The following is a 22,213-nucleotide window of genomic DNA, read 5'->3' as shown; positions in this document are numbered from 1 at the left end:
TTTTTTTGATAAGTATTTCAAATGTACTCTCAGTTGACCGATGAAGTGATTATCAACATATGAAAAATAATTTCGTATACATAAGTTCATATGTTTCCTATGGGCATAGTTCAAAATGAGCGACTTTCAAAGTACATATATATGTATAACAATATAGTCCATTTAATATTTTTTTCACAAATATTGTAACTTTGAACACTGTAAACAGCTGTTTCCACTTCTGGTGATTGCAGACGAAACATTTGTATCCATAACCGTATAGCTTGTAAATTTGTTGCTACTTCAATGCCTGCAACTTAAACTTGAGTCATTCGATAAAAATTATTGGACATACTTCCAAATTCTTTAAATTAACAACGGTTGCTAGGAATTCGGTAAACGAGGATTTTGTGTAATCAAAAAGTGTTGCATACAATAATTAAAATCTTATTCTATTCAAAACATTTCATTGAACAGTGTACACGTGTTAAAGTGAGAAAATTTGTCCATCAAACACAAAAATCATGGATAAAACTGAATCGCCAGGTGTTGCCGAAGGAGTTGATGCTCTCACATTAAATAATGTTAGCGACGAGAAATTAGACAAGGTGCCGAACGGTGTGGAGGCTACCGAAAATGAAGGCGATGTAGTGGATCCGTGGAATGTTGCTAGCACCAATGACGAGGGCATCGATTATGATAAGCTAATAAGTATAATTACATTTACATTTATAATTTTTAATCTTTTCAACCCTTTATTTGTTTTATAGAACGTTTTGGTTCATCGAAAATTGATGAAGAACTTATAGCACGTTTTGAAAAGATAACGGGCAAACAAGTTCACCATTTTATACGACGTGGTATTTTCTTTTCTCATCGTGATTTTCATTCAATATTGACTTTAAAAGAGCAAGGAAAACCATTTTATCTATACACAGGACGCGGGCCAAGTTCTGGCTCCTTGCATATAGGACATTTGATACCTTTTTACATGGCCAAGTAAGTGTTTTCTTTTGCCTATATTTAAATGAAAGAAAAATTTACCGCCAATAATTGAAGTAAAATCTCAATATACATATGTACAATTAATTTACAAATATCTTCACAGATGGTTGCAAGAAATATTCGATGTACCGTTGGTGATACAATTGACAGACGACGAGAAATCACTTTGGAAAGACCTCAAGGTCGAAGAATCTATAAAATTGGCATATGAAAATGCTAAAGATATAATAGCTATTGGTTTCGATCCGGAAAAAACATTCATATTTAATGATTTCGATTTCATTGGGTAAATACCTTCTATATATGTACTTACAAATATTTCCGATTCTAATAAGTTTACATTTTAGTAAATGTCCAGCGATGTACCAGAATATGGTTCGCATACAAAAGTGTGTGACGTTCAATCAAGTGAAAGGCATTTTTGGTTTTGGTGATTCTGATATAATTGGCAAAATTAGTTTCCCTGCTGTACAAGCTGCTCCAGCACTTTCCAGTACGTTTCCTTTTATATTTAAGGGCAAAAAGCCAGTACATTGCCTCATTCCTTGTGCAATCGACCAAGATCCATATTTCCGTATGACGCGTGATGTGGCGCCACGTCTGGGATTTCCAAAATGTGCGCTGTTGCATTCAAGTTTTTTCCCCGCATTGCAAGGCGCGAAATCGAAAATGTCGGCCAGCGATAATAATTCGGCGGTATTTCTCACGGATACCTCAAAACAAATAAAAAATAAAATCAATAAATATGCATTTTCTGGTGGGCGTGCCACTGTTGAGGAACACCGTAAATTAGGCGGTAATCCTGATGTAGACGTAGCATTTCAACTACTGAAATTTTTCCTAGAAGACGACACTAAGTTGGAGGAAGTTCGTAATGCGTACATAAAAGGAGAGTTACTAACAGGCGAATTGAAAAAACTGGCTATTGAAGTGGTTAGTCCCATTGTAGAAGAACACCAAAAAGCGCGCAAAGCCTTAACGGATGAGGCCGTGGCTAAGTTCTTCGAAATACGTTCACTCAAATTTGCGCAATAATATTTAAGTGAGAAGTAAAGCGCATTTCGTAAATAGTATGAATATTTATTATGTGAAATTATTGTGAAGTAGTATTGCTATGCTTTGGAGAGTTTTCTTATATTGGAGCAGTAACAAATAAAACAAAATAATCTTACTCCCATGTATGTAATGTTAATGAGTTTTATTGCTTTCAGTTATTTAGTAAACAAATGTAATATTGACCTAATTAAAACTTATCCGCCAATATGCAAAATGTATACTTTTTAAATATTTACGATATCAATGGTGTCAATAGTTGAATGAGGGCTAGAACATAGAAACATTTGTTAACAATTTATTTTATTACGCGACGACGGTGTTAAATAATGCAGTAGTAATTTGAAATTTGAGAAGAACGTTGTAGATTGCATGTTGGCGATTCATAGGTACATATGTACATATATGTTTATATAGAGGAGAAACATACAAACTAAAATTTAATAATTCCTGGGCCATAAAAATAAAAAAAATTGTAGTAACACAAAGCGAAAAAATTAAAAAAATTAAAATTGGTTTTTTTTTGTTCAAGTAGCATAAAAATGTTCGCATAAATACGGGGAATTCACTTCTTTGAATCCAGGTCATTTTCGGTTATCTAGATCGACTGTCTTAAGAGAGTATATTAGAAACTCAGCATAACTTTAATGTGTAGTCAAAGGCTCTTATTGCATACATATTAATACTTATTGATACAAACTAAGTCTAGTCTCAGATTATTATTTTTAATTTAAACTTTGTCACAGTAAGCATTGAAGCTTACTTTGGAGATAGACTAGTACATGTCTATAAGTAATGTAGTCCTGAAATATTTAAGATGATTAAAACCATAACCTCAAATTCTCATTGCTTTTGATTGGACTAATTTCAACATTTTTTCTATTTTTAAAAAATACTTAATATTCGTGATTTTTTTTTTCAACTTTTCCGTAGAACTAGACATTGTAATATTATTCTAAATAACAAGCCTCACCAAAATCAACACAATCAAATGCACAACAAACCTTACAAACTTTTCGTCACAAATCAGTTGTGAGGTTTTACTTATTTTTTTGGTGCCATGTTATGAGACCCCTGATGAAGAAGCTAATTTTTAAAATATTGAAATTTTCAACCTTTTTGATTTTTTCTAGTATTTAATTTGTATGTACATATGTAAATTTTTTGGCCAGGCCCAACAAGGTGCTGAAAGTTACTATTTTTGACAAGGATACAAGGGGTATCTCAACAATGATTAGGGAACAGAAGCTGGAAAACCTGCTAACTTTCTAAGAAACGCGTAATTCTTGAGTGAAAAAGACCCAATCTCCCAAGTGCATCCAAATTAATACACGTATGTACATATATGTATATAATATACTTCACCTTATACGATCATACTTCACAAAATGAATACATACTGATATTCCTATATATAAATGTAAGCGGAATTCATTTAACAAAACACTTGTGTTTACTTCGAAAAAATTATAAATAAAAAAAATGAAATAGAGCAATGCAATATGTTTATGTGTTAATGAATAAGAGTAAGACTATCTTAAAAAAATTATAACACACTCTTGGAATATTGAAATACTTGAGGAAAATATGTACATACGTGTGTCCATACAAAGTACTATACACACATAACAAATGAATTTTTGATTATCCTTATTCTATGTAAATAAAAATTTTTAAAATTAAATGCTCCGTATCTAGATTAGTTTCAAAAGAAGCCATATAAAATATACTTATTCTTAAGATCCAATCGGAAAACAATATGAGACCCATCCACCCTGTATATTTTACAGTTTCAATATATCTAAATTAATGGGATATGAATTTGAAAAATGTTTCTAAAAGAAACTGTTAAAAGTTAGTAATTTTCGTTGGGCATTTTTCCGACGCGTTGAATGGAGTTTGACAATGATTCGTCTATATGCCATATATAGTATGTCGGCAGTGTATAATTAAGCTATAGCTAAGCTAAGAAGTATATCTCTTAAACATTGAGGGTCATCGGCGGTGGAAATGGACTTCCCTGCACTTATTTTGAAGTTCTGAAATGGAGAAACTAAGGACTCGCTATCATCGAATCAGTCAGTCTAATAAGAAAAAAAATTGACGTATGTACAGCCATATCTAATGTAATGTACGAATGGAGGTCTTATGTCAACGTCATCCTTTATAATGCGAATCTAATTGAAGTGTAGCGTCTGTGAGACGATTGTCAAATAGGCGGACGGATGAGTAAACTGACTGTTGACAAATGATCACAATTCATCCAAGCAAATAGTGGAGTGGCAAATGATGAATATGCACTTGTACACCTGAGTGCGGCGTACAGTAGAGACACACTTGTTGCTTGTGTGACGAAGTGCAATAATTGGACCTCTTTTGAACCAAGTCACATACATACATACATACCTATGCAAATACATCTGTTTTTTGTTTTGTTTTAGGTATGTATTTAAGTGCCCATGCACCATGTATATTAAGAGTGTTTACGTACATACATATGTACATACATACTCGTATGTACATAAGTATATGCCACATTCAGCCTCCCCACATTCCTTGCGAGAGAATAGCTCTTAATCAAAAGTAGAAAGTAAATAGCAAACAAAGTCGTAGTGGAATGGTTAATGCCGTATGGTAGTACTTTGGTTCCAGCGCCCGACGAATATGAAAATGGTAATAATGATGAATGTAAGATCCTTTTGTTCGAAAACTGTGTATTCTAGAACTATGGAACGCTGTATTCACATCCATATGTACATATGTGTATGTTTAACTACTTATAATATTTTCAAACATATGTACATACATACATATACATATGTACGCCTTAGATGAGTTAGAAAATTGAAAGCAACTGTTCACGTTTCGTGGCATTCGTAAGATTTGACTATATAATTTAACCATTCCAATTTTGTCCCCTTAAAATTTTCTGTCTCCGAATGTCCACTCGGTCGATCCTGCACACGATTGCTGCATATTGTATGTAATCAAATACTTTAAAGAAGCCTGGAACACGTGCTTGACGACTAGGCAAGTTGTTATTCTTTGCCACGAAAAAGCCGTTACTTTGGATTGGCGTCCAAAATTGTACACTGTGAAAATTGAAATTAACGAGTAAGAACATATGTTCTAAACTTGGTATAACTCGAAAGGTTTTATTTTTATCCAACCTCGAACCTAGGGGTTATAGTCAGTGTCTTCGGAGGGCAATAGCAACCCTCTGAGCGTGTTTCTACCATACATAAGTTTACCATTAAACAAATTAACCACTGCCTGTCAGCACAAAACTCCGAGGTCCCTCCAGTTGACGGGATATCAAATGGGAGGATACGCTTGTAAAATGGTCAAGCTTATTGACCCATATATTCAGGATATGTGGCCAAACATTACAAAAGTATTTTTTTAGATCCATCATAGCATCATACTTCTTTAATGTGAGGATTTACATTGTAGGTTCAAACCGAATTTGACTCTTCCTATAAATACAAGTATATATAATTTTAAATACACCTCATTTGAGGCGCTGCCGACGGTGCCGTGTCGTCAGGCATCGCTAAGACCACTTACGTTGAGCCATCATATCTACTTATGAAACTAATTCCTATTAAACCAAATTGAATGTTGAATGGAGTATGAAATATTAAAAATGGAGCCGGAGCAGAGCGCGCCAATACATGAAACCCAAGCACCTATGTACCTATGTATGTGAGTATGTTTGTACCGTATATGCAAGCGTTTATTGGTTTATATGTAAGTTATTAAAGGTGGTGTCAGCCACATTGGCCTGCCACATACGCACATACACACATACATATGTTGTTGTGTGTTTCGAACGCTGCCACACATTCCTCGCGAAGAGAACCTAAGCTCGACTTTTAACGCTTAAAAACGAAAGTGATCTTGACGGTGCGATAACGAATCGATCTCAAATCTTGCGACATTTTACTGAAAACATTTGTCGCTGATGGACGATCATAAGCGCGAGCGCGACGTGTTAAAACAATAATTGAATTTTCATTTGAATTGCGAAACGGAATATGCCTGAATAAAATCGGTTACTACATGTGTCTATGTAAAAATAATACTAAAAGAAAATAAAAAGATTAGTGTGTAATCCATGTGCCCTTCTGTCTATACATATGAATGTATAACATGTATGTATATATGTGTACGTGCAAGAGCAAGTTAGCCTTTATACTAAATTAAGTTCGTGCAATGTCTGATAAATTGCAAAGCGGCCGGACGAACGATGAGCCGACGGCACTTTTGCCCAATACGAGTGAAGTCACCAACAGCACGGCGGAAGTTTGTGAGGACGCTGATTCGTATCAATCGGAAACGGAAAGGCCAATAATATTGGAGCTTGGCACTACACCCAAGCCAGTGGCCGTGAGCGCAAGCGTTTTGTCATCGGTTTACAATTCAGAGTATCCTCTGGATATGCATCTGAGTGGGAATGCGTATTTGGTCGCTTCGCACTATGCGCATTATGCTGGACATACACCCGCAGATCCTAACTTGTTGCCAATTGTTACTACACATCTCTCGCCACCGATTTATAATAATCCGTATACTCATTATGAGAACTCGTTGACACCACCACCTCCGGCACCGAATACAATAGTGCCGCCACACACAAGCGCTTCTTCGGCGGTTGTTTCCAGCGGGATATCCACCGTTACACCTAGTGTATATCCAACGCAAATTCCACAGACTGTGAGTACTTGGCCATTAGCTGCCGATCCGAAAGGGAAATCTGTGGCGGAAGTGGTGCCACCACCGATTAGCATCAATTACCTCGATGCACGCGAGCACATCATATCAAAGGAAACAAATCCCTCTTGGAAAGAGAAAGCGTTGCAATTGGAGAAAGGTGAGAAAAATGTGATGAAATTCAAATAATGTGTGCCAATAGTAGCACTCTATATAAATTAGAGATCGGACTTTTATTTATAACTAAACTCTCCAGAACAGGCATTTGAATTGTTATCCACTTTTGTGGAATACTCAGAATGCGTACGCTGAGAATTGTAAAAGGTTATCCATTTCGAGGTACCCCACTTTTTAAAGAAAAAGCACAAAAACTTTAAATTTAATAGGGAGTGTTTATTATCATTCGAAAGAATATTCTTTGAAGATTATCTCTTTCAAATGTTACTCACGGCTACGCCTCAAATGTCCATCTGTTGAGTCCAAATTTCGATGATTCGTTCGAGCATTTCGACTGGTAACTGGCGAATGACACGCAAGATGTGTTGCTCCAAGGCCTGAATCGAAGCGGGATTGTCCGCATAGGAAAAATTCTAACGGTGTGATATCTCACGATCTTGGTGGCCAATCGACAGGCTCAAAACGTGAAATTATCTGCTGACCGAAGTGTTCTCTCAATAAATCCATTAATGATGCAATGTGTGTGAAGTGGCGCCATTTTGTTGAAACCCAATGTCGTCGAGATCACGAGCTTCAATTTCAGGCTATCATGACGCGACAACGGCTGCCATTGACGGTTACGTTCTCACCGGCATAGCTTTGAAGAAATATGGACCAATTCGTTGTTCTTTCTGGATGAAATGGCAGCTCTTGAATCTCTTCAGGTTGTTCTTCGTCCCAATTGCAGTAATTTCGCTTGTTTACATACCCATTGAGCTAAATTGCTGCGACCGGCGCCGAATCAACTCACCACAGTCTTCATGTACACTTTCAGCAATGGCTGCTATATTTGCTTCACTGAGTGCTGGGCGTGGTCTATTCGGTCGGATATTAATTATCCAATAAGGAGTATTGGGTTTAAAGATGGGTGATTATCTTGCAACGAACGATTTGTAAACTTTGTTCAGGCGTAAGTCTTTCTATAATGAAATGTCATACTCTACTGAACAAAACTAGCATGGCAGCTTGACACGACTCACGTGTGATCAATAAAAAAAGCCTATTGATCACCCGTTATATACTGGAATACAGCAAACGATCTTATAACAATTTTGTAGATATTTTAGCCACATCATTGATGACTTAGCCGACACGTTGATTGTAATATATGATAATAAAAGTCTTGATTTCTCCGCAGATTACAAAAAGACTGCCTGTGATAGAGAACGCACAAGAATGCGCGATATGAACAGGGCCTTCGATTTACTTCGTTCCAAACTGCCTATTTCGAAGCCTAATGGCAAGAAGTATTCAAAGATTGAAAGTTTACGGTACGTTTAAAGTAATTATACCACAAGTTGTGTGCAATTTACTTAATATAAATGAATTACTTTTCAGTATTGCCATTAACTACATTAATCATTTGCAACAGTGCCTCAAGGATATGCCCATTGAAACCGGCGCGTCAACCGAAAATACCGCCAGTCATGAAATCAATGCCGTGGACTACGTATTAGATATTGGGGCACGCCAACGTATATCCCATTTTCACTATGAAGGTCCAAGACAGTCGCTCAAAGACATTAAAAAGGATTTGGATGAATCTCAAAGCGGCGGATGGAGTGATAGCCAGTATATGAGTGCAGAGCAAGAGCAGTGGGATCGAAATTGAATTTGCAAACACATGATTTTATGCTTATTTATTGTAATATGGAAAAATACAATTTTTATTTACGTTTGTTAACAATAAGAAAGGACGAAATTTTAAAATTATGATCAAAAACTAGATTTTGTGTGAATTGAAACGCTTCCACTTCCTAAACAGGCCATTTTAAATTCCAACCAACCGTTTATGATAAACGTTCTCTGATAACAGTTTACGAATTAACTTATTTCCGTCTGCCCAATGATCACACAAGGCATAATTTGCTGTTTATTTGATATTAGCAGAAGCAATATTTTAATCGAGACTTCATATTTCTTACGGGTGGTATATATTTGAGAATAATTATTCTGATGTGGTTATCAATAAACTATCAAATTGTAAACAACTCAGTTTTAATTTGTATTATAATATACCTTCTCTGCTTGGATACTAACCACTTTTCTAACAAAACCCTTTAACTTGGCAGCACTGTCGACAACTCTATACAGAGAACGTATATCATGTAACAGCAGAGAACGTCTATCTATCATATTATAAGCGTTCTCTGTCGCGTAATTTACGTTCTCTGCTTTATATTTCCCAAGGTGAATTACCACTTTGGCATTCTCTACTCTTTTGAGAAAATAAGCAAAAGTAGGATGGATAATCAGTGTGAATTTGTTTGCTCGGCGTAGCTCGTGAAATAAATTTGTGTGAATTGTCATAGTTTAATGAAAGTTATTATTTGAGTTCTATAAAATGTGAATGATATGAAGTGTACATAAAAATATAATCATTAATGTCAATATTTGAAAGAATGAATTAGGTTGGGAATAAAAATATGTATAAGATGAAAAACAAAATGTGTGTGTTAAAAAGTTGTTGTCAAACTTGAAGTTAAGTGTTTTTTCAGCTGTGGTTGATTCTCTTATTGCATTTGCTTTCTGTTGAGAGTGGAAATTCAAGTGCGGCCAATTTATCTGCAAGTCTGCCGGTTGCAGCCTCGCAAATTCACCACGATTTCCAGAAATGGTTGCTATATTATTTTTTGTATCGCAATTTTCCAATAAGATTTTGCAGGCGCTTCTGAAGTAATCGACAATGTTTGTTACAATATAATAAATATGAAAATTATATACATGAGTACGTAATCTATGAAAAATAATAAAATAATAGATAATAAAATGCATAACTGTTGAGAAATTCATGTACATGTTCTGATGTTTCTTACTACTGTGGCAACCCCTCAGTATTTGTGTATCTGTAGTGGGATTTTATTGCGAGGCATAACAGAAAATAAAAGCAAGTTTGACATCGACTTTGGAGCGCTATAGAAGTATCTACGGTGAGCAGCGCAACTTAAACCAGCGCCCAAGCGCAACATCAAGTTGCGCTACAACTAATCAATCTTATAGGAAAATATGCAGTTAAGACCACAAATTGTGTGCAAATATTGAGTGAATCTTAGTGAAATCCCTTGATGTTGGTTTGCATAGCAGTTATTTAAAAAATATGAATGAATAAGGGAACAAAATAGGCAATAATGTGCAGAATCCATATTATAAATGTGGTCATAGAGATAGCAAAATGCACAGTGGGTGTTGTATAATGATTGTGTGCATGTATTTGCCAATGAATGTGCATGTGAAGTGAAGCGGGGATGTTTGCGAGATACATCCAATAAATGAAACTCAGATGAAATCAATGTGCAGTGTTCTTACCGAATGTGCGAATAAACAAAATAAATGGATATTGTCAAAATTATAAATTTTTATTTTAGTATGTAAGTAATTTACGGTAGAAAAAATTAATTATGTCCCTGAATTCACTTCTGCAATATTCGTATGAAGTCTTTGATAGATTATCAGCTCGGAATTGTTTCAGCTATTTATGGGGGAGCGGCACGCCCAGTTAAATAGATACATGTGTGCCAATACTTTTTGGTGTTGCCTTGTGTCGTTTTTAAAATATTGGTGTTTTAGTGATATTTTAGAAACAAATAATTCTAAAAATTTTGGAAGTAAAGTTTAATAAATCTATATCAAGAATGCCCAAAGTTTTCAAAAATAATAATGATAATTAAATACCTATTAAATGTTTCAGATCTGGAAGACATGTAATATAACACACAAGTATTAACATTATTAAGATAATAAAATTATATACATATAACTTATAAAATGTGGTGCATAGCTTAGTGGAATTGTGCAAATATAATATAATACTGTGGTCCCAGTATGCACTAAAAAAGTCAAATAGTGAAAATACGGATTAAGGAAAGAGTAAAAATTGTATCTCTGCACATAACAAATGAAATTGACCATTTAATACGCAGAAATATCCAGGCAACAAATTATAACACGTGTCGCGACGCGACAAGGTTGTTGCAATTGCAACTCGCCAATCGAAGTTTCCCTTCTCCCGTGTAACAAACCGAACGTCCGGCCTAATGAAAATGGTAGATAAATCATCCAAGTTGGATAAATTTAGCGCCAACATGGGTGTCAGTGGCACCGGTGCCGGCGGCAGTGGTGGGGGTGGGAGTGGTGTCAACAGTGGTTTTACTACTGGTGCTAGTTGTCTATTGCACACCGGTGTTGGCAGTCAAAACGGCCAGAAGCCGGTGCCAATGAAATTATTCGCTGCTTGGGAAGTGGATCGCACACCTCCAAATTGTATGCCAAGGTAAGTTTTTATAGCTATATATGTACATGCATACATATGTATGTATGTATGTACATATGTGTCCATATGATCATTGTATTGCGCTGTTGCAATTGTGAAATTTTACCAATAATAACTTAAACACATACTTAATTTACATACACACATAAGTACATACATACATATATTGGATTAAAAAAATAAAATTATCTCAGGTTTAAATTGTTCTATAATATTTATGGAGTTATAACATAATTCCAGTATAAGTGCTTTAAAATGACCTCTTTTTTTGGTGTGAAAAAATTTGTACAAATTACTTTTGGACGATAATAATCATTAAAATATTTCGAGATAAAGCCATAAATAAGCATGGATGGAGCAAGTAAATTTCTTTACTGTGAGTGGGTTTCCTCTATTCAGCCGTCGATACTTACAAAATACAAATATTTTGCTCGTAGAAACATTTAAAAGAAAACTGTATATGAAATGTCACTTCAATTGTTGCTGTATCAGCCAACAAACCGAGGCACTTCTAAAAATGTTTAACCATATTCTGTGTATGTATTTAAATGTATAAGTATGCATGCAGTCGTAAACAGGAATATGCATTTGATGTGTGTTTGAATATTTAAAGGAGAGTAGTTATTTGTTTTAATTAAATTGGCAACGAAACGAACCATAAGTCAAACTCCATAATAATATTCAAAGAGATGATGCAACGTAGAATGGTATGAAAACATTTTAAATGCTTAACCGATATTGCTGAAGCTTGTTAATATAAAAATTTTTAAATACATACATATGTATATTTGCATAAAAATTGCCATTCTGACACTTTTAACGTTTCTCATTTGTGCTGATGTTATTGTTATTCCTCTCAGTGTCACTTTTATAATTGTCGCCGCAATTGAGGTTTTTTTCGGGTTTCTCATTTGGGGCTAAGTTGTCCTGATTATTGTTTTTGCTTTAAAATGCAAAATGATTGGCTTGCGATGTTGAAGAAGTTCAAGGTTAGCCATCGGACACAGAATATTTCTTACTTAATAAACGTCTGTCCTACCTCACTGAGTTGATGGCCGCAATACTTATTGTCCTGTTTGTACACATGCATTTAACTCAGCGGTGTGATTGTTGATTCAATAATGATCTCCACACAACTTAGTTCTCACAGCAAATGTCTTGACCTTAAAAAGTGGATCAGATTTAGATAATTAAAGAACGATTTTATCAAGCGTTTGCTGTTCCTCTTTAATTTTTGGTTTCTTGTGATTGCTCGTAAGTGTCAAATTAAAACGTTTTTCATCTTCGTCAATACTTGTATATATATACAATATGTTACTGCATATGTTTGTAGCATATTAAGGTCGACAATTCAGCTAAATACCAACTTTCTAAACATTTCAGAAGAACAGTAAGGCAAATTAATTGTTGCAACCGTTCCAAAAGTTGAGGTTCATTAATCTAATGTGCTACATTTGCTGGAATGGTGCGAGTACTTTGCTGCAGCAATTATTATTCGTTCGTTTTGTCAAATCGTTATGAACGAGTTTCTGATTAGTTTCGGTGTAAAATTGTCTCAAAATTAATCCTAATGCTAAGAATTGTCAAGATGGTTTGTCGAATAATTATTAATTAATTTCAAAGTGATTTAGTTGTGAACAAGGCGTATATTAAAGAGTAAAAACATGACGAAGCATACAAATTGCATAGTTAATTATAACATAATATTGTATGCGGTAGTTTTGGTTATTTAAGTTATTATTATGACATGTGGGTTTTCATTTGTTTGATCAGTTTGTGAATAAGTAACAAATTATTCCGTCGCAATGCTAATTTATTAGTTTTTGAAACTCGTGTTTGAGCTCTTAGAATGCCTCTCTAGTAATCACTGTCAGTTCACGCATAAAAACATTGAGTATAAGCATACATATAGCGACCTCCATTCGCAATCGCTGACTTATTTACTCACTACTGTTCTCACAAAGTCTAAGGTGGATGTCAGAGTGGAAGCGAGAAGCGATATGAAGATAAGCGATACTAGTTCAAGTGCGGTCGATGATATGGCATGGCATATTTAAAATGAAGAGTTCTATGTTATACATGTTACCATGTCTTGCAATACATCCAATTAATGAGAAAAGAAATGTAAATAGTGAATATTACAGCTTATCTTTAGAACTCATCCAGATAAATTTTATAACTAAGTATGTACATAAGAAAAAAACAATAACTAACACTAATAGTAGCAAATAGCGAAACCACTGCACAACCTTTATCGCTTACCCTCTTGACAACTTTGAGCGATATACATAAGACATATGCAGCGATTTATAGCTAGAAGTAGTGTCATCATCGCTTCTCGCTTCCACTCTGAGATTAGACTAAACGGCAGCTACTCATGAGCACCATTTCTGCAATATCAAGGCTTTTGTTTCAGACGGGCGGAAAATAACAACTAACTATAATGTAAAAATATCTGAAACCTATTTTCAGGGAATGCAATTCGCCATAAATACAAAAATATTAAGGATTTAGCTCGAATTGAATACTTACTTGTACGAGTGGTAACGTTGTCGTTCACCAGTTTGCATTTGTACGCATACACACACCGGAAGTGAACAACATGGAGAAGCAGGAACAATTTTCCAGCACATACAAGGCGAGAAGAGCAAACCATTTTAGTGTGAATACTCGCCTGAGTGCATGAGCATTAACCAAAATTTTAAATTTCGTGTAGGACAGTGAAGTGAAAATATATTATTTAAGACTAAAATATCAAATAGTCATTGCGACTGGAATTCAACGACTGATATGCATAACAAACGCTAATAAATCGAAATAACCAAGTTGAAAATTTTGAAAGTCATACTTCCACTCGAAACTAAAAATTTGACGCAGAGATCCCTGCAACATTGGAAACTCCGCGCCAGCAAGTTTCTGAGTTAAATATTTCAACTAATTGTTAATTTGGGTTTTCTTGTAAAACTAGGCTTGGGTTTCCTTCATATTTTCGTTATTTTATTCATATCTTAAAAATATTAGTTTTAAAATTTGCTTCATTTAAATGGGGAGGGTGTCATAAGGTTTCACAATCATATTTTACTTTAAAAACTGTCAAATGCCCCATGCCTTCTGGAGGAACCATTTCATCATAGTAGTGTCGAGTTACCAAGCGGTACCGAACGTTGCTTTTCTCAGTTCTCTCTATCTGTAATGGATATTTCAAAATTTTTGGCTTCTGGCGACTTGTGTTCAAATTATTTGAAATGTGCAAATATATTATGCTTTCGCTTCCTCTTTGCATTTCCTCATTTATGTTTTGACTCGATTTGCTTTCGAAAGCTGACCAAAGTGTTTTTGCAATTTCAACTATTTAATTTATACAATCGCGTAGGCGTGTTACGCTCGTCTCTGCTCTCGTTCAGTGCAGAGTCTCGTATTTCGTGCTAGTTACACTCATCGATTATCGAAACCGGAGGCAAACGAGTAGCCGGTCCCACCTGGACGCGCCTGCTTTAGCTCTGAGACCTAGTGTTGTTGTTCTGTGCCGGTTATAATTTTGTTGCCTCCATTTGTGTTTACTTGCCGTAGCATGTGAGTGTGCCAACGCTCTTACCTACAAAGTTCGGGCTTAGGTGGCAACTTGGGTGTGCGTGTGTCTATAACTGTGTACGTATCCATTACCCCTCGGCGTAGCGCGTCACTATTGCGGCTTTGGTGCGGCCGACTGGTGCTGTTGGTCATACGCTCTTTTGTTGGCGGTTTTGTACTACGACTATGTACGAACTTCCAAGGCTTGATTGATTGCATATAACTCTCGTTGGGTATTTTCGCATTGCATATGTACTTTGGCTTCGAATAACATTAACACTTGGCGCGGCTAAACGCACACCAGTGTCGTCTACTTTATTCAAATCGATGTTTTTTTGGAACTAAATTTGTAAACTAATATGCACACATTTATGTAATTACAAATCGACTGTTGGGCCCAGCTCGCGCCAAAAGTATCGCCGTCACGATTTCCATGAATGAGTCACTCGTTGTGATGGCGGCATTAGCGACGAGCCAGCGGTGTTGTGGCAGCCTTAAATTTCAACACTACCTACGCCGTGTGCCGTCCAATAGGAGTACAATAGCTTTGTGCTATATTTCATTTTGCCTTTGTTTGCGGTTATTGCTGAGCGCCTAAGTTTTTTGCACGACGCTTTCAGCTTTTCGTAGGCACTTGTTGGGTTTTGTTCGAATTGAAGCCATGGTCAAGCGTGCAACCGGTTACAGTTTGAATTTACATGAATGCGAGGTATAAAGAGATACACAATATTTTACAAATTCGACAATAGGTATTGAGGCGATTTGATAGCGAAAGCGTTCGGTTTGAAAGAAAATAGGGTTATAAGTGGAACCGTACAATAACATTGTTTTACGAAATATTCGTCCAAGCCTCCTGCCGTGGACCGAAGTCATCTAAAACGGATTTATTTTTATTAATTTTATACATTACAGTTTTTTTTAGGAAAATTTTCTGTTTAATTAAGGTTATCGAAAACCCCATCTTATGAAGAATTCTCTGCGACCGGCAATACATGAAAATAGATCAACGTTCCATTGTTTGAATTTGGTTTAAATCCAATAGCGGGATTATGTAACCAGTCTCTAGTCTCTATTTGAGACATTTTGAGGTAAAGTCTCAATTTGTGACTCGTTACTATTCACTAGCGTTAGTCTCAAAATATTGCCTGTCACAAAACTAAAAAGAACTCTTGTCTGCCATTTTGAATATACTGAATAGAGATCATTATAGATATTAATCGATTGTCGTTTTTTAATATTTTGTAAGCAACTCAAACACGAAAAGATTAAAAATAAATCAATTTTACATAAATTTCGTAAATATTATGAAATAAAGTCAACATACATACATATGTATATTTTTATTTTTATTGATAATTATGTTTTTTGACTATGTTATAGAAAATTTAATAAATGTAATAGTTTTTGTGACTGTCACTTACAGAATAGCAAAATCGTCTCAAGTCTCAAAAATTGTCTCTAACTTAAAATCTCAAATTTATAGACTGGAAACTGTATCACAGTACAGAATCTCACGCAATCCAATAAAACATTATTTTTGTGATCTTAATTTAGCGTCTCCCGCATTACAAGGACTTACGTTGACTATTATATAGTCGAGTGCAGGTTCATTGCTGTGAAGTTTTGTCCGCTCTCGTTTTGTTGTTTCTACGTTTGTCGCTTCCGATAGCCGGTGACTCATCCAACTCTCACCTTGAGTAGCAACGTACAAACGAATCTCGAGCAGGAATGCTACTCTTGATTATCTTATTATGCTGTCTGTCTGTTGCTACTTTGGCAATCGTCTGCATTTGTATTTTACACGTTACACGTTGGCGGTTTTCACATCGCCCTTCCAAGTGGGACATAATTGTTGAAGACGTTGAGAAGAGGCGTAGCCGCATGCAACAGTGAGCTACTGTTGCTTTTATAGTTGAGAGCTGATCGTCTAGCAACTGTGTCTTCCAACCGTTGTCGGCGTCACTTCACAGTTGATGGTAGTTTTTGTGCTACAATTGGTCGTCCGACAAACCGGCTAACCTATCACCCCGAAGCACCATCGACGGTGCTTTGTTTGTTTTCCTTTGTTGGTTCATTTATTTTCTGCTTTCAATCAGATTTTTCAGTTTCTTTGTTGTAAAGCTGAAGTGAAGTACATACCTCGGTCACGCAACTCCGTCATAGACCTTCCATTGCAAGAGATATGAAGGGCATTTGTGTCTTTTGGCTTCTTCTTTATTGACATTCGCTTGACTCGACTCCACTTGGATTCGCCTTGTTTGTTTGTAAACAAGTCTATGCCGCCTTGAATGAGGGAGCCGTTCAGTCTTCAAATTTATTGCTAATACACACACATACTTCTTGACGCTGATGAGCTGTTGTTGTTATTGCAAAAGTGTTTACTCTAAACTCATCCACCCTTTCTTAGGACAATGACCGGCTAAATACATATATGTAATATTAAATTACTTTAGTACATATACAGGGTCTTTTTATTAGAGCACGGTGAAAATGCATTTTAAGTTAGGGAAAAGAGACATTTTAATGCCAAAATTAGTTAAAGCTAAAGTTGCAATTCGGTTAAAGAAGCCTTTTTAATGAAATAAATGTCCGACGGGAATGTTGGACGAGTAAAATAGAAAATATGTATGTTTGGATACTACCAGAATAGATTTCGTCCGTAAAAATACACGTGTAGTCCATCACAAAGAGTGGCTATTATATACTTAAGTGTGCGAGTGTTCTGAAAACATCCAGCAATTTTTCGCTTGATAACCAATTCCCATAAATTGTACAACAAAATGTTTCGCCACCACTTCGGTTGACTAAACAACTTGCATGGAAACTCGCATTAGATATTCCCCAAACACAGGTAAAGTGACACAAATGGCAGCGTCCCGGTTAAATTATGTCGCTCGGGCGAGGGTGCACTTTATTACTTATGCTCGAATATTTGTAGTTTCAATTTACGCCATCACTCAGCTTGAGCTCTCCATCGTGGTACAAATAATGATTCAAATGTTTAACAAGTTCGCTACATGAACCCTACATACTACTCAAAGCTCTGTGTCCCGCGAGTCGCGATGATGGGACATCCGCTGTTATGTGATGTGTTGTTACCCCTCCACCCGTTTTTCATTCTGTTTGCTTATAGTTATGTGGAATTGTTACGGATTGCGAACTCACTTGGCTTCGCTGCAGCCCAGCAGATCGCTGAGAGTCATCATCCAATTAAGTTTTATTCAAAGGGGAGCTTGTTCTTTCCTATGCCACTTTATTGATGTGTATGTGTTAGAAGTCAGTAGTTATTGACCGCTTGACTTCCCTGCAGTCAATGTCTACAACTGCGGAAGTTGTTGTAAATAAATTTCTTTGGCATGCGTCACCTTGCTCTCGCCAGTCACTGCCTCCCACGACGGCATTTCCATAAGTGAATGGCGATAGTTCTTGCGTTTGTAGCAGTTTTGGTTTTAGCTTCGCTGCCTTCCCACCACGGTACTTGTTTTTTGCGCTATTGTCTGCGTTTAATGCCGACTTTGTTTGCTTCAGAGCTTTTCTGCTTATATCTACAGGTTTTTCACTCTCCCTTTTACTTCCTCAAATGATATGTAAGTGCGTGTGTGTCATTTCCACTTTATCCTCCTTGTGGGTAAGCCCTACTGCGCTCCGGTGCCGGTTCACCACATGCAGCGCCTTTCATTCATGGTACCCACCTTCAGGCGCCTAAAGCCAACTGATAACGCTGGCGCGGAAGTCTTAACACTGTTGAAAGCGCCGCCGTTTACTTGAAGTGTTTATGTACGACGTATAAACACAAATATTTGTGTGCAGTTATGGCAACGACGAAGCGCTGCTTTAACAACAAATATTGTCAAGCAAAAAGGGGAGCGTTATACCAACCACTTGTGGAGATTTGAATAATCAGTTCGTGATTGGAATGCATTGCCCACTTGTTATCGAAGGTGTCTTTTTGCCAAACTGACCGCTGTTAGGTGTGCCTAGCCGAGTTTCGTCGTTACTTGTAGACTTCCGACATTGGCGTCGTTGTCCGTTTGTAAAATCTATTGAACAGCGCTATCTGTTCTCTTCAACGATTTCTCGGTATTTTAAGTAGTTTTATTCCAGAAAATTTCAACTTAATTGATCGAAAGTTGGTGAAGTCATACATATATACATACATATACATAAATAGTTATGTACACTATCTTATCTTGAATATTATTTGAAACTAAGATTACGTAGAAGTAGAAAAAAAGTTATATTTGTTCTTTGATTGTGCGACAATATGGATAAGTGTTTTACGAATTTAATGCGCTTTCACAAAGGGGTTTGGTCATATTCTGTTTTAGATCTATTTCTTTATGGTTTTCGAAAGTGACAAAATGAATGACGAGTTACTAGTTATAAATTAAGTGGTTTACGGAATTGCTTTGGCATCAGAAAAGTCGATGAAATGATTCCAATAGCGCATTATCATCCCTTCATAGATCACATAGTTATTGTAAATGTAGATTTACATAAAATCCGTTGAAAACAATCGTGCATCTCGAAAGCAAAATATTTTCCTTGTCATCTTATTTTTAAACTTGGCATCCGTTAGAGGTCACGTGAGGCCACTTCGGCGACAACAATTTGACAACAAATAAACAGAAATTCGAGCGAAACAGCTGTGATATTCCGCTGAAAACAATGCGCTGCCGAAAACTTTTCTCGACAGACCATCATGCAGATGATCATGCAAGCGTCGCATCATCCTCGTCAACCCATATTAATAAATGCAAAAAAACTTTGTTTTGCACTTGGCTAACGATTAGCTGTATCATAGCGCTTCAAACATTTTTACATACTCGACTTATTGAAATTTTTTGCAGTGAGACCAACTGGTTATTCACTTGTCGACTAGACTAGTAAGTCTTGCAAACAATTTTCAGGTTTCGGTCGGCAATATAACAGTCTCATACTAGTATTCAAATTAATACCTAACTGTCCACTTGCACTAATTTTCTCGGCTATAAGTTAATTTTGGTTTTTTCAAGTCCAGTATTTTTTTTTAAAGAAATTATGATCAGCTTGTCACTTATGATGTTTTCCTTCGCAACCAAACTTGCAAAGAATTAGTGTAAGTCTCAAGCTTTTCTAACATTTTCCTGATTAGTTGCAATTTTCACTGCAGGGTATCTGTAGGTTTGTATGTATCCGTGTATGTTGTGCAGGGACTGTTTGTTTTCATATTCAAGCTAAAAATCTGCCTTGACTTTCGTCATTTATTTATAGTGAAGAATTAAATTGAGAATTTTCGGGTTTCTTAAATGGCCACACATCATGTGATGATTTAAAACAAAATGTGAGTGGTAAGCACACATTTTCTGCCCTACTGTCAGTGTGTAGAGCCAGTCCACAAATATGTGTGTATGCGTGTGGATTTGTGCATTTTATGATCGATGAATGACTTTTTCTGTCAGTGCTCCGGCTATTTATTGCTTGACAAGCCTCGAGTGATTCGCATTTAAAAAAATGCTGGTAATTGTTGCGTGTTTTTATTTAGTGGAAATGACTGGAATTAATCACTTTTAGTACTCTAAAACATGGATTTGTCAAACTTTCTGACAAATTTCTAAGTCTAAATTTTCATATGAAGTCATAAGTCGGTCGGAGACCATGGAATCTTCATTCGTGGCATAACGTTCATATGATTTTGCCAGGTAACGATTCGCATCAGCCGATTTCGCGAATCAGAGAACCGTTTCTTTTACTAATTAACTAAGCCGCTAACCGAATCGAAATTTTCACGAATTTCTAGTCCGAACCGCAATTTTTTTATGTTTTAGTGGTTTCGCTCGACTTATTTTAAAAATATTTGTGTGTCCATTTTTTATTTCCTAGTCAAAAATGTAAACTTAAGAAGCGCTCAACCGAACTGACCAAAATTTATTGCCGGAATACATTCTTGACTAAAAGTTAGAGAAATAGATTTGTCATAATTCTTTATCTGACCTCCTTCGCTACTTCACATTCGATTCTCCTATTATCTAAGAGTGGGATGTAAGTATAGATTTCTATGTAGGGACATTGTCCCGGTTTATCGATTGTTATTAAATGACAATGGCAGGACAATGGCACTGAACCCTTTTGTAGTTACGTTGACTTGGACGTGCCCCCATAATTAGACTTACAACTAACTATGCCCTTCCAATATGAATATGCAAAATTATAAATTCATGATGTTCATTCGGCCACCATAGTCGCTAGGTGTGGCGCTTAGCAACACACTTTCGGCATTGTCCTGCCGCTAACATACAGCTGTTGACAGCTAATTAGAAACGAAACCTATTTTGAAGTAAATGATGTTATTTTCCTAAAAATCACGTATATTTATTGTACTTTCACTTATTTTATTGAAACCTATGTTAAACTGAAACTCTAATAGTAAAAATTTAGTTTAAAATTCGTTTTTGTTTTCAAGATTTTAACAAAAACATGTGGAATCAACGTTTTGACTGCGACAACTAATTAGAAACGAAAATATTTTATGAACAAAAAATAATGATATTACAAAAACTTGCCTGCTTTCAGTTAGTATTTCGTTGGTTATCTCATTTGCTTTAATACTGCTTCACATCGACTCCAAATTTACGTTTTAAGACTCTGACAGCGCACCAATGGTGTAGTTTGCCATGCCGTTCTAATTTCATCACAAAGTACATCCATATTTGGGATATTTTTGGTGCATATGACTCTTTTAACATCACCCAGAGATGTTCCATAGGGTTTAAGTCTGGGCTGAACGATTCCCACTCCAAAACATTGATAGGATTTTCTTTAAACAACTTTTGTGTTAACTTAGACGCATGCTTTGAATTGTTATAGTCCTTATAACAGGAAAATTTCCCTCAGACCATGGCAACTTGACATTTTTTAGGATGTCGACGTATTTCTCCTTGTTTAAAATTCCATCATTCTTATGCAGCGCACCAACACCATTCCAGATAAAACATCCTCATTGATTGAGGATCAAATTCTTGAATTATTGGACGGCGACCACACCTTCGACCAGGTGCTAAGCGATTAATTCTTGTTACATCGTTCCAAACGACATACCTCCGTTGATTTGTTGTCTTAGACCAATAAGAGCTGGCAAAGTCTACGCATCGTTTCTTCGAATTTTAGTCAGAAGTGGGTTCCTGCGTGCTGCCCTGCCGTGGTGTCCAGATTAGACCAAACGCCGGGGAATTGTTCTTTTGGATATTTGGACATTGTATACGTCTGAAATTTCACGTAGAATGTCAGTGGAACTCTTTTTTTGGGTCTTCTCGGGAGACAGTAGTAGTTCTGCGGTATATTTCTGTTGAAGTTTTTCGGGTTTTTTCTTTGCACATCTTTCCAGACCGACGAAGGTCAAAATTGTAGCTGCGAAGGGTAGGTATACAG

General features: G+C 36.2%; 3 protein-coding genes across 6 annotated transcripts in view; all 3 read left to right on the top strand.

The window, feature by feature from the left end:
• Positions 1–225: 225 nt before the first annotated feature.
• On the top strand, positions 226–2,170 carry LOC126760658 (tryptophan--tRNA ligase, cytoplasmic). 2 transcript variants are annotated; one of them, XM_050476477.1, is made up of 5 exons: positions 226–374; positions 457–690; positions 750–978; positions 1,088–1,270; positions 1,332–2,170. In XM_050476477.1, the coding sequence occupies exons 2-5, from the start codon at positions 504–506 to the stop codon at positions 2,017–2,019; spliced, it is 1,287 nt and encodes a 428-aa protein (XP_050332434.1). In that variant the 5' UTR covers positions 226–374; positions 457–503; the 3' UTR covers positions 2,020–2,170. The 2 variants fall into 2 exon arrangements, with proteins under 2 accessions (XP_050332434.1, XP_050332440.1); XM_050476483.1 differs by having other exon boundaries at positions 226–391.
• Positions 2,171–5,937: 3,767 nt separating this feature from the next.
• On the top strand, positions 5,938–8,714 carry LOC126760677 (uncharacterized). The gene is made up of 3 exons (XM_050476509.1): positions 5,938–6,910; positions 8,105–8,237; positions 8,305–8,714. Exons 1-3 carry the CDS (start codon positions 6,253–6,255, stop codon positions 8,576–8,578), a joined length of 1,065 nt encoding a protein of 354 aa, XP_050332466.1. The 5' UTR covers positions 5,938–6,252; the 3' UTR covers positions 8,579–8,714.
• A 2,142-nt stretch (positions 8,715–10,856) lies between these two features.
• The window catches only part of LOC126760607 (phosphofurin acidic cluster sorting protein 2), a 50,388-nt gene continuing 39,031 nt past the window's right edge, over positions 10,857–22,213 (top strand). For all 3 annotated transcript variants that reach the window (XM_050476380.1, XM_050476389.1, XM_050476372.1), the window contains exon 1: positions 10,857–11,236. In XM_050476380.1, coding sequence (XP_050332337.1) covers positions 11,001–11,236 — 236 coding nt within the window. In that variant the 5' untranslated portion in view covers positions 10,857–11,000. The remainder of the gene's footprint in view (positions 11,237–22,213) is intronic.

Source organism: Bactrocera neohumeralis, chromosome 2 (assembly GCF_024586455.1).
Source record: "Bactrocera neohumeralis isolate Rockhampton chromosome 2, APGP_CSIRO_Bneo_wtdbg2-racon-allhic-juicebox.fasta_v2, whole genome shotgun sequence".
Classification (NCBI taxonomy): Eukaryota; Metazoa; Arthropoda; class Insecta; order Diptera; family Tephritidae; genus Bactrocera; species Bactrocera neohumeralis.
This window is presented reverse-complemented; position numbering and strand designations above follow the sequence as displayed.

Coding starts and splice junctions, on each gene's coding strand:
- LOC126760677 (XM_050476509.1), top strand. CDS start 6,253: ATGTCTGATAAATTGCAAAGCGGCCGGACGAACGATGAGCCGACGGCA. Junction 6,911..8,104: donor AGCGTTGCAATTGGAGAAAG/GTGAGAAAAATG, acceptor ATTTCTCCGCAG/ATTACAAAAAGACTGCCTGT. Junction 8,238..8,304: donor TCAAAGATTGAAAGTTTACG/GTACGTTTAAAG, acceptor ATTACTTTTCAG/TATTGCCATTAACTACATTA.
- LOC126760658 (XM_050476477.1), top strand. CDS start 504: ATGGATAAAACTGAATCGCCAGGTGTTGCCGAAGGAGTTGATGCTCTC. Junction 691..749: donor CGATTATGATAAGCTAATAA/GTATAATTACAT, acceptor TTTGTTTTATAG/AACGTTTTGGTTCATCGAAA. Junction 1,271..1,331: donor AATGATTTCGATTTCATTGG/GTAAATACCTTC, acceptor TTTACATTTTAG/TAAATGTCCAGCGATGTACC.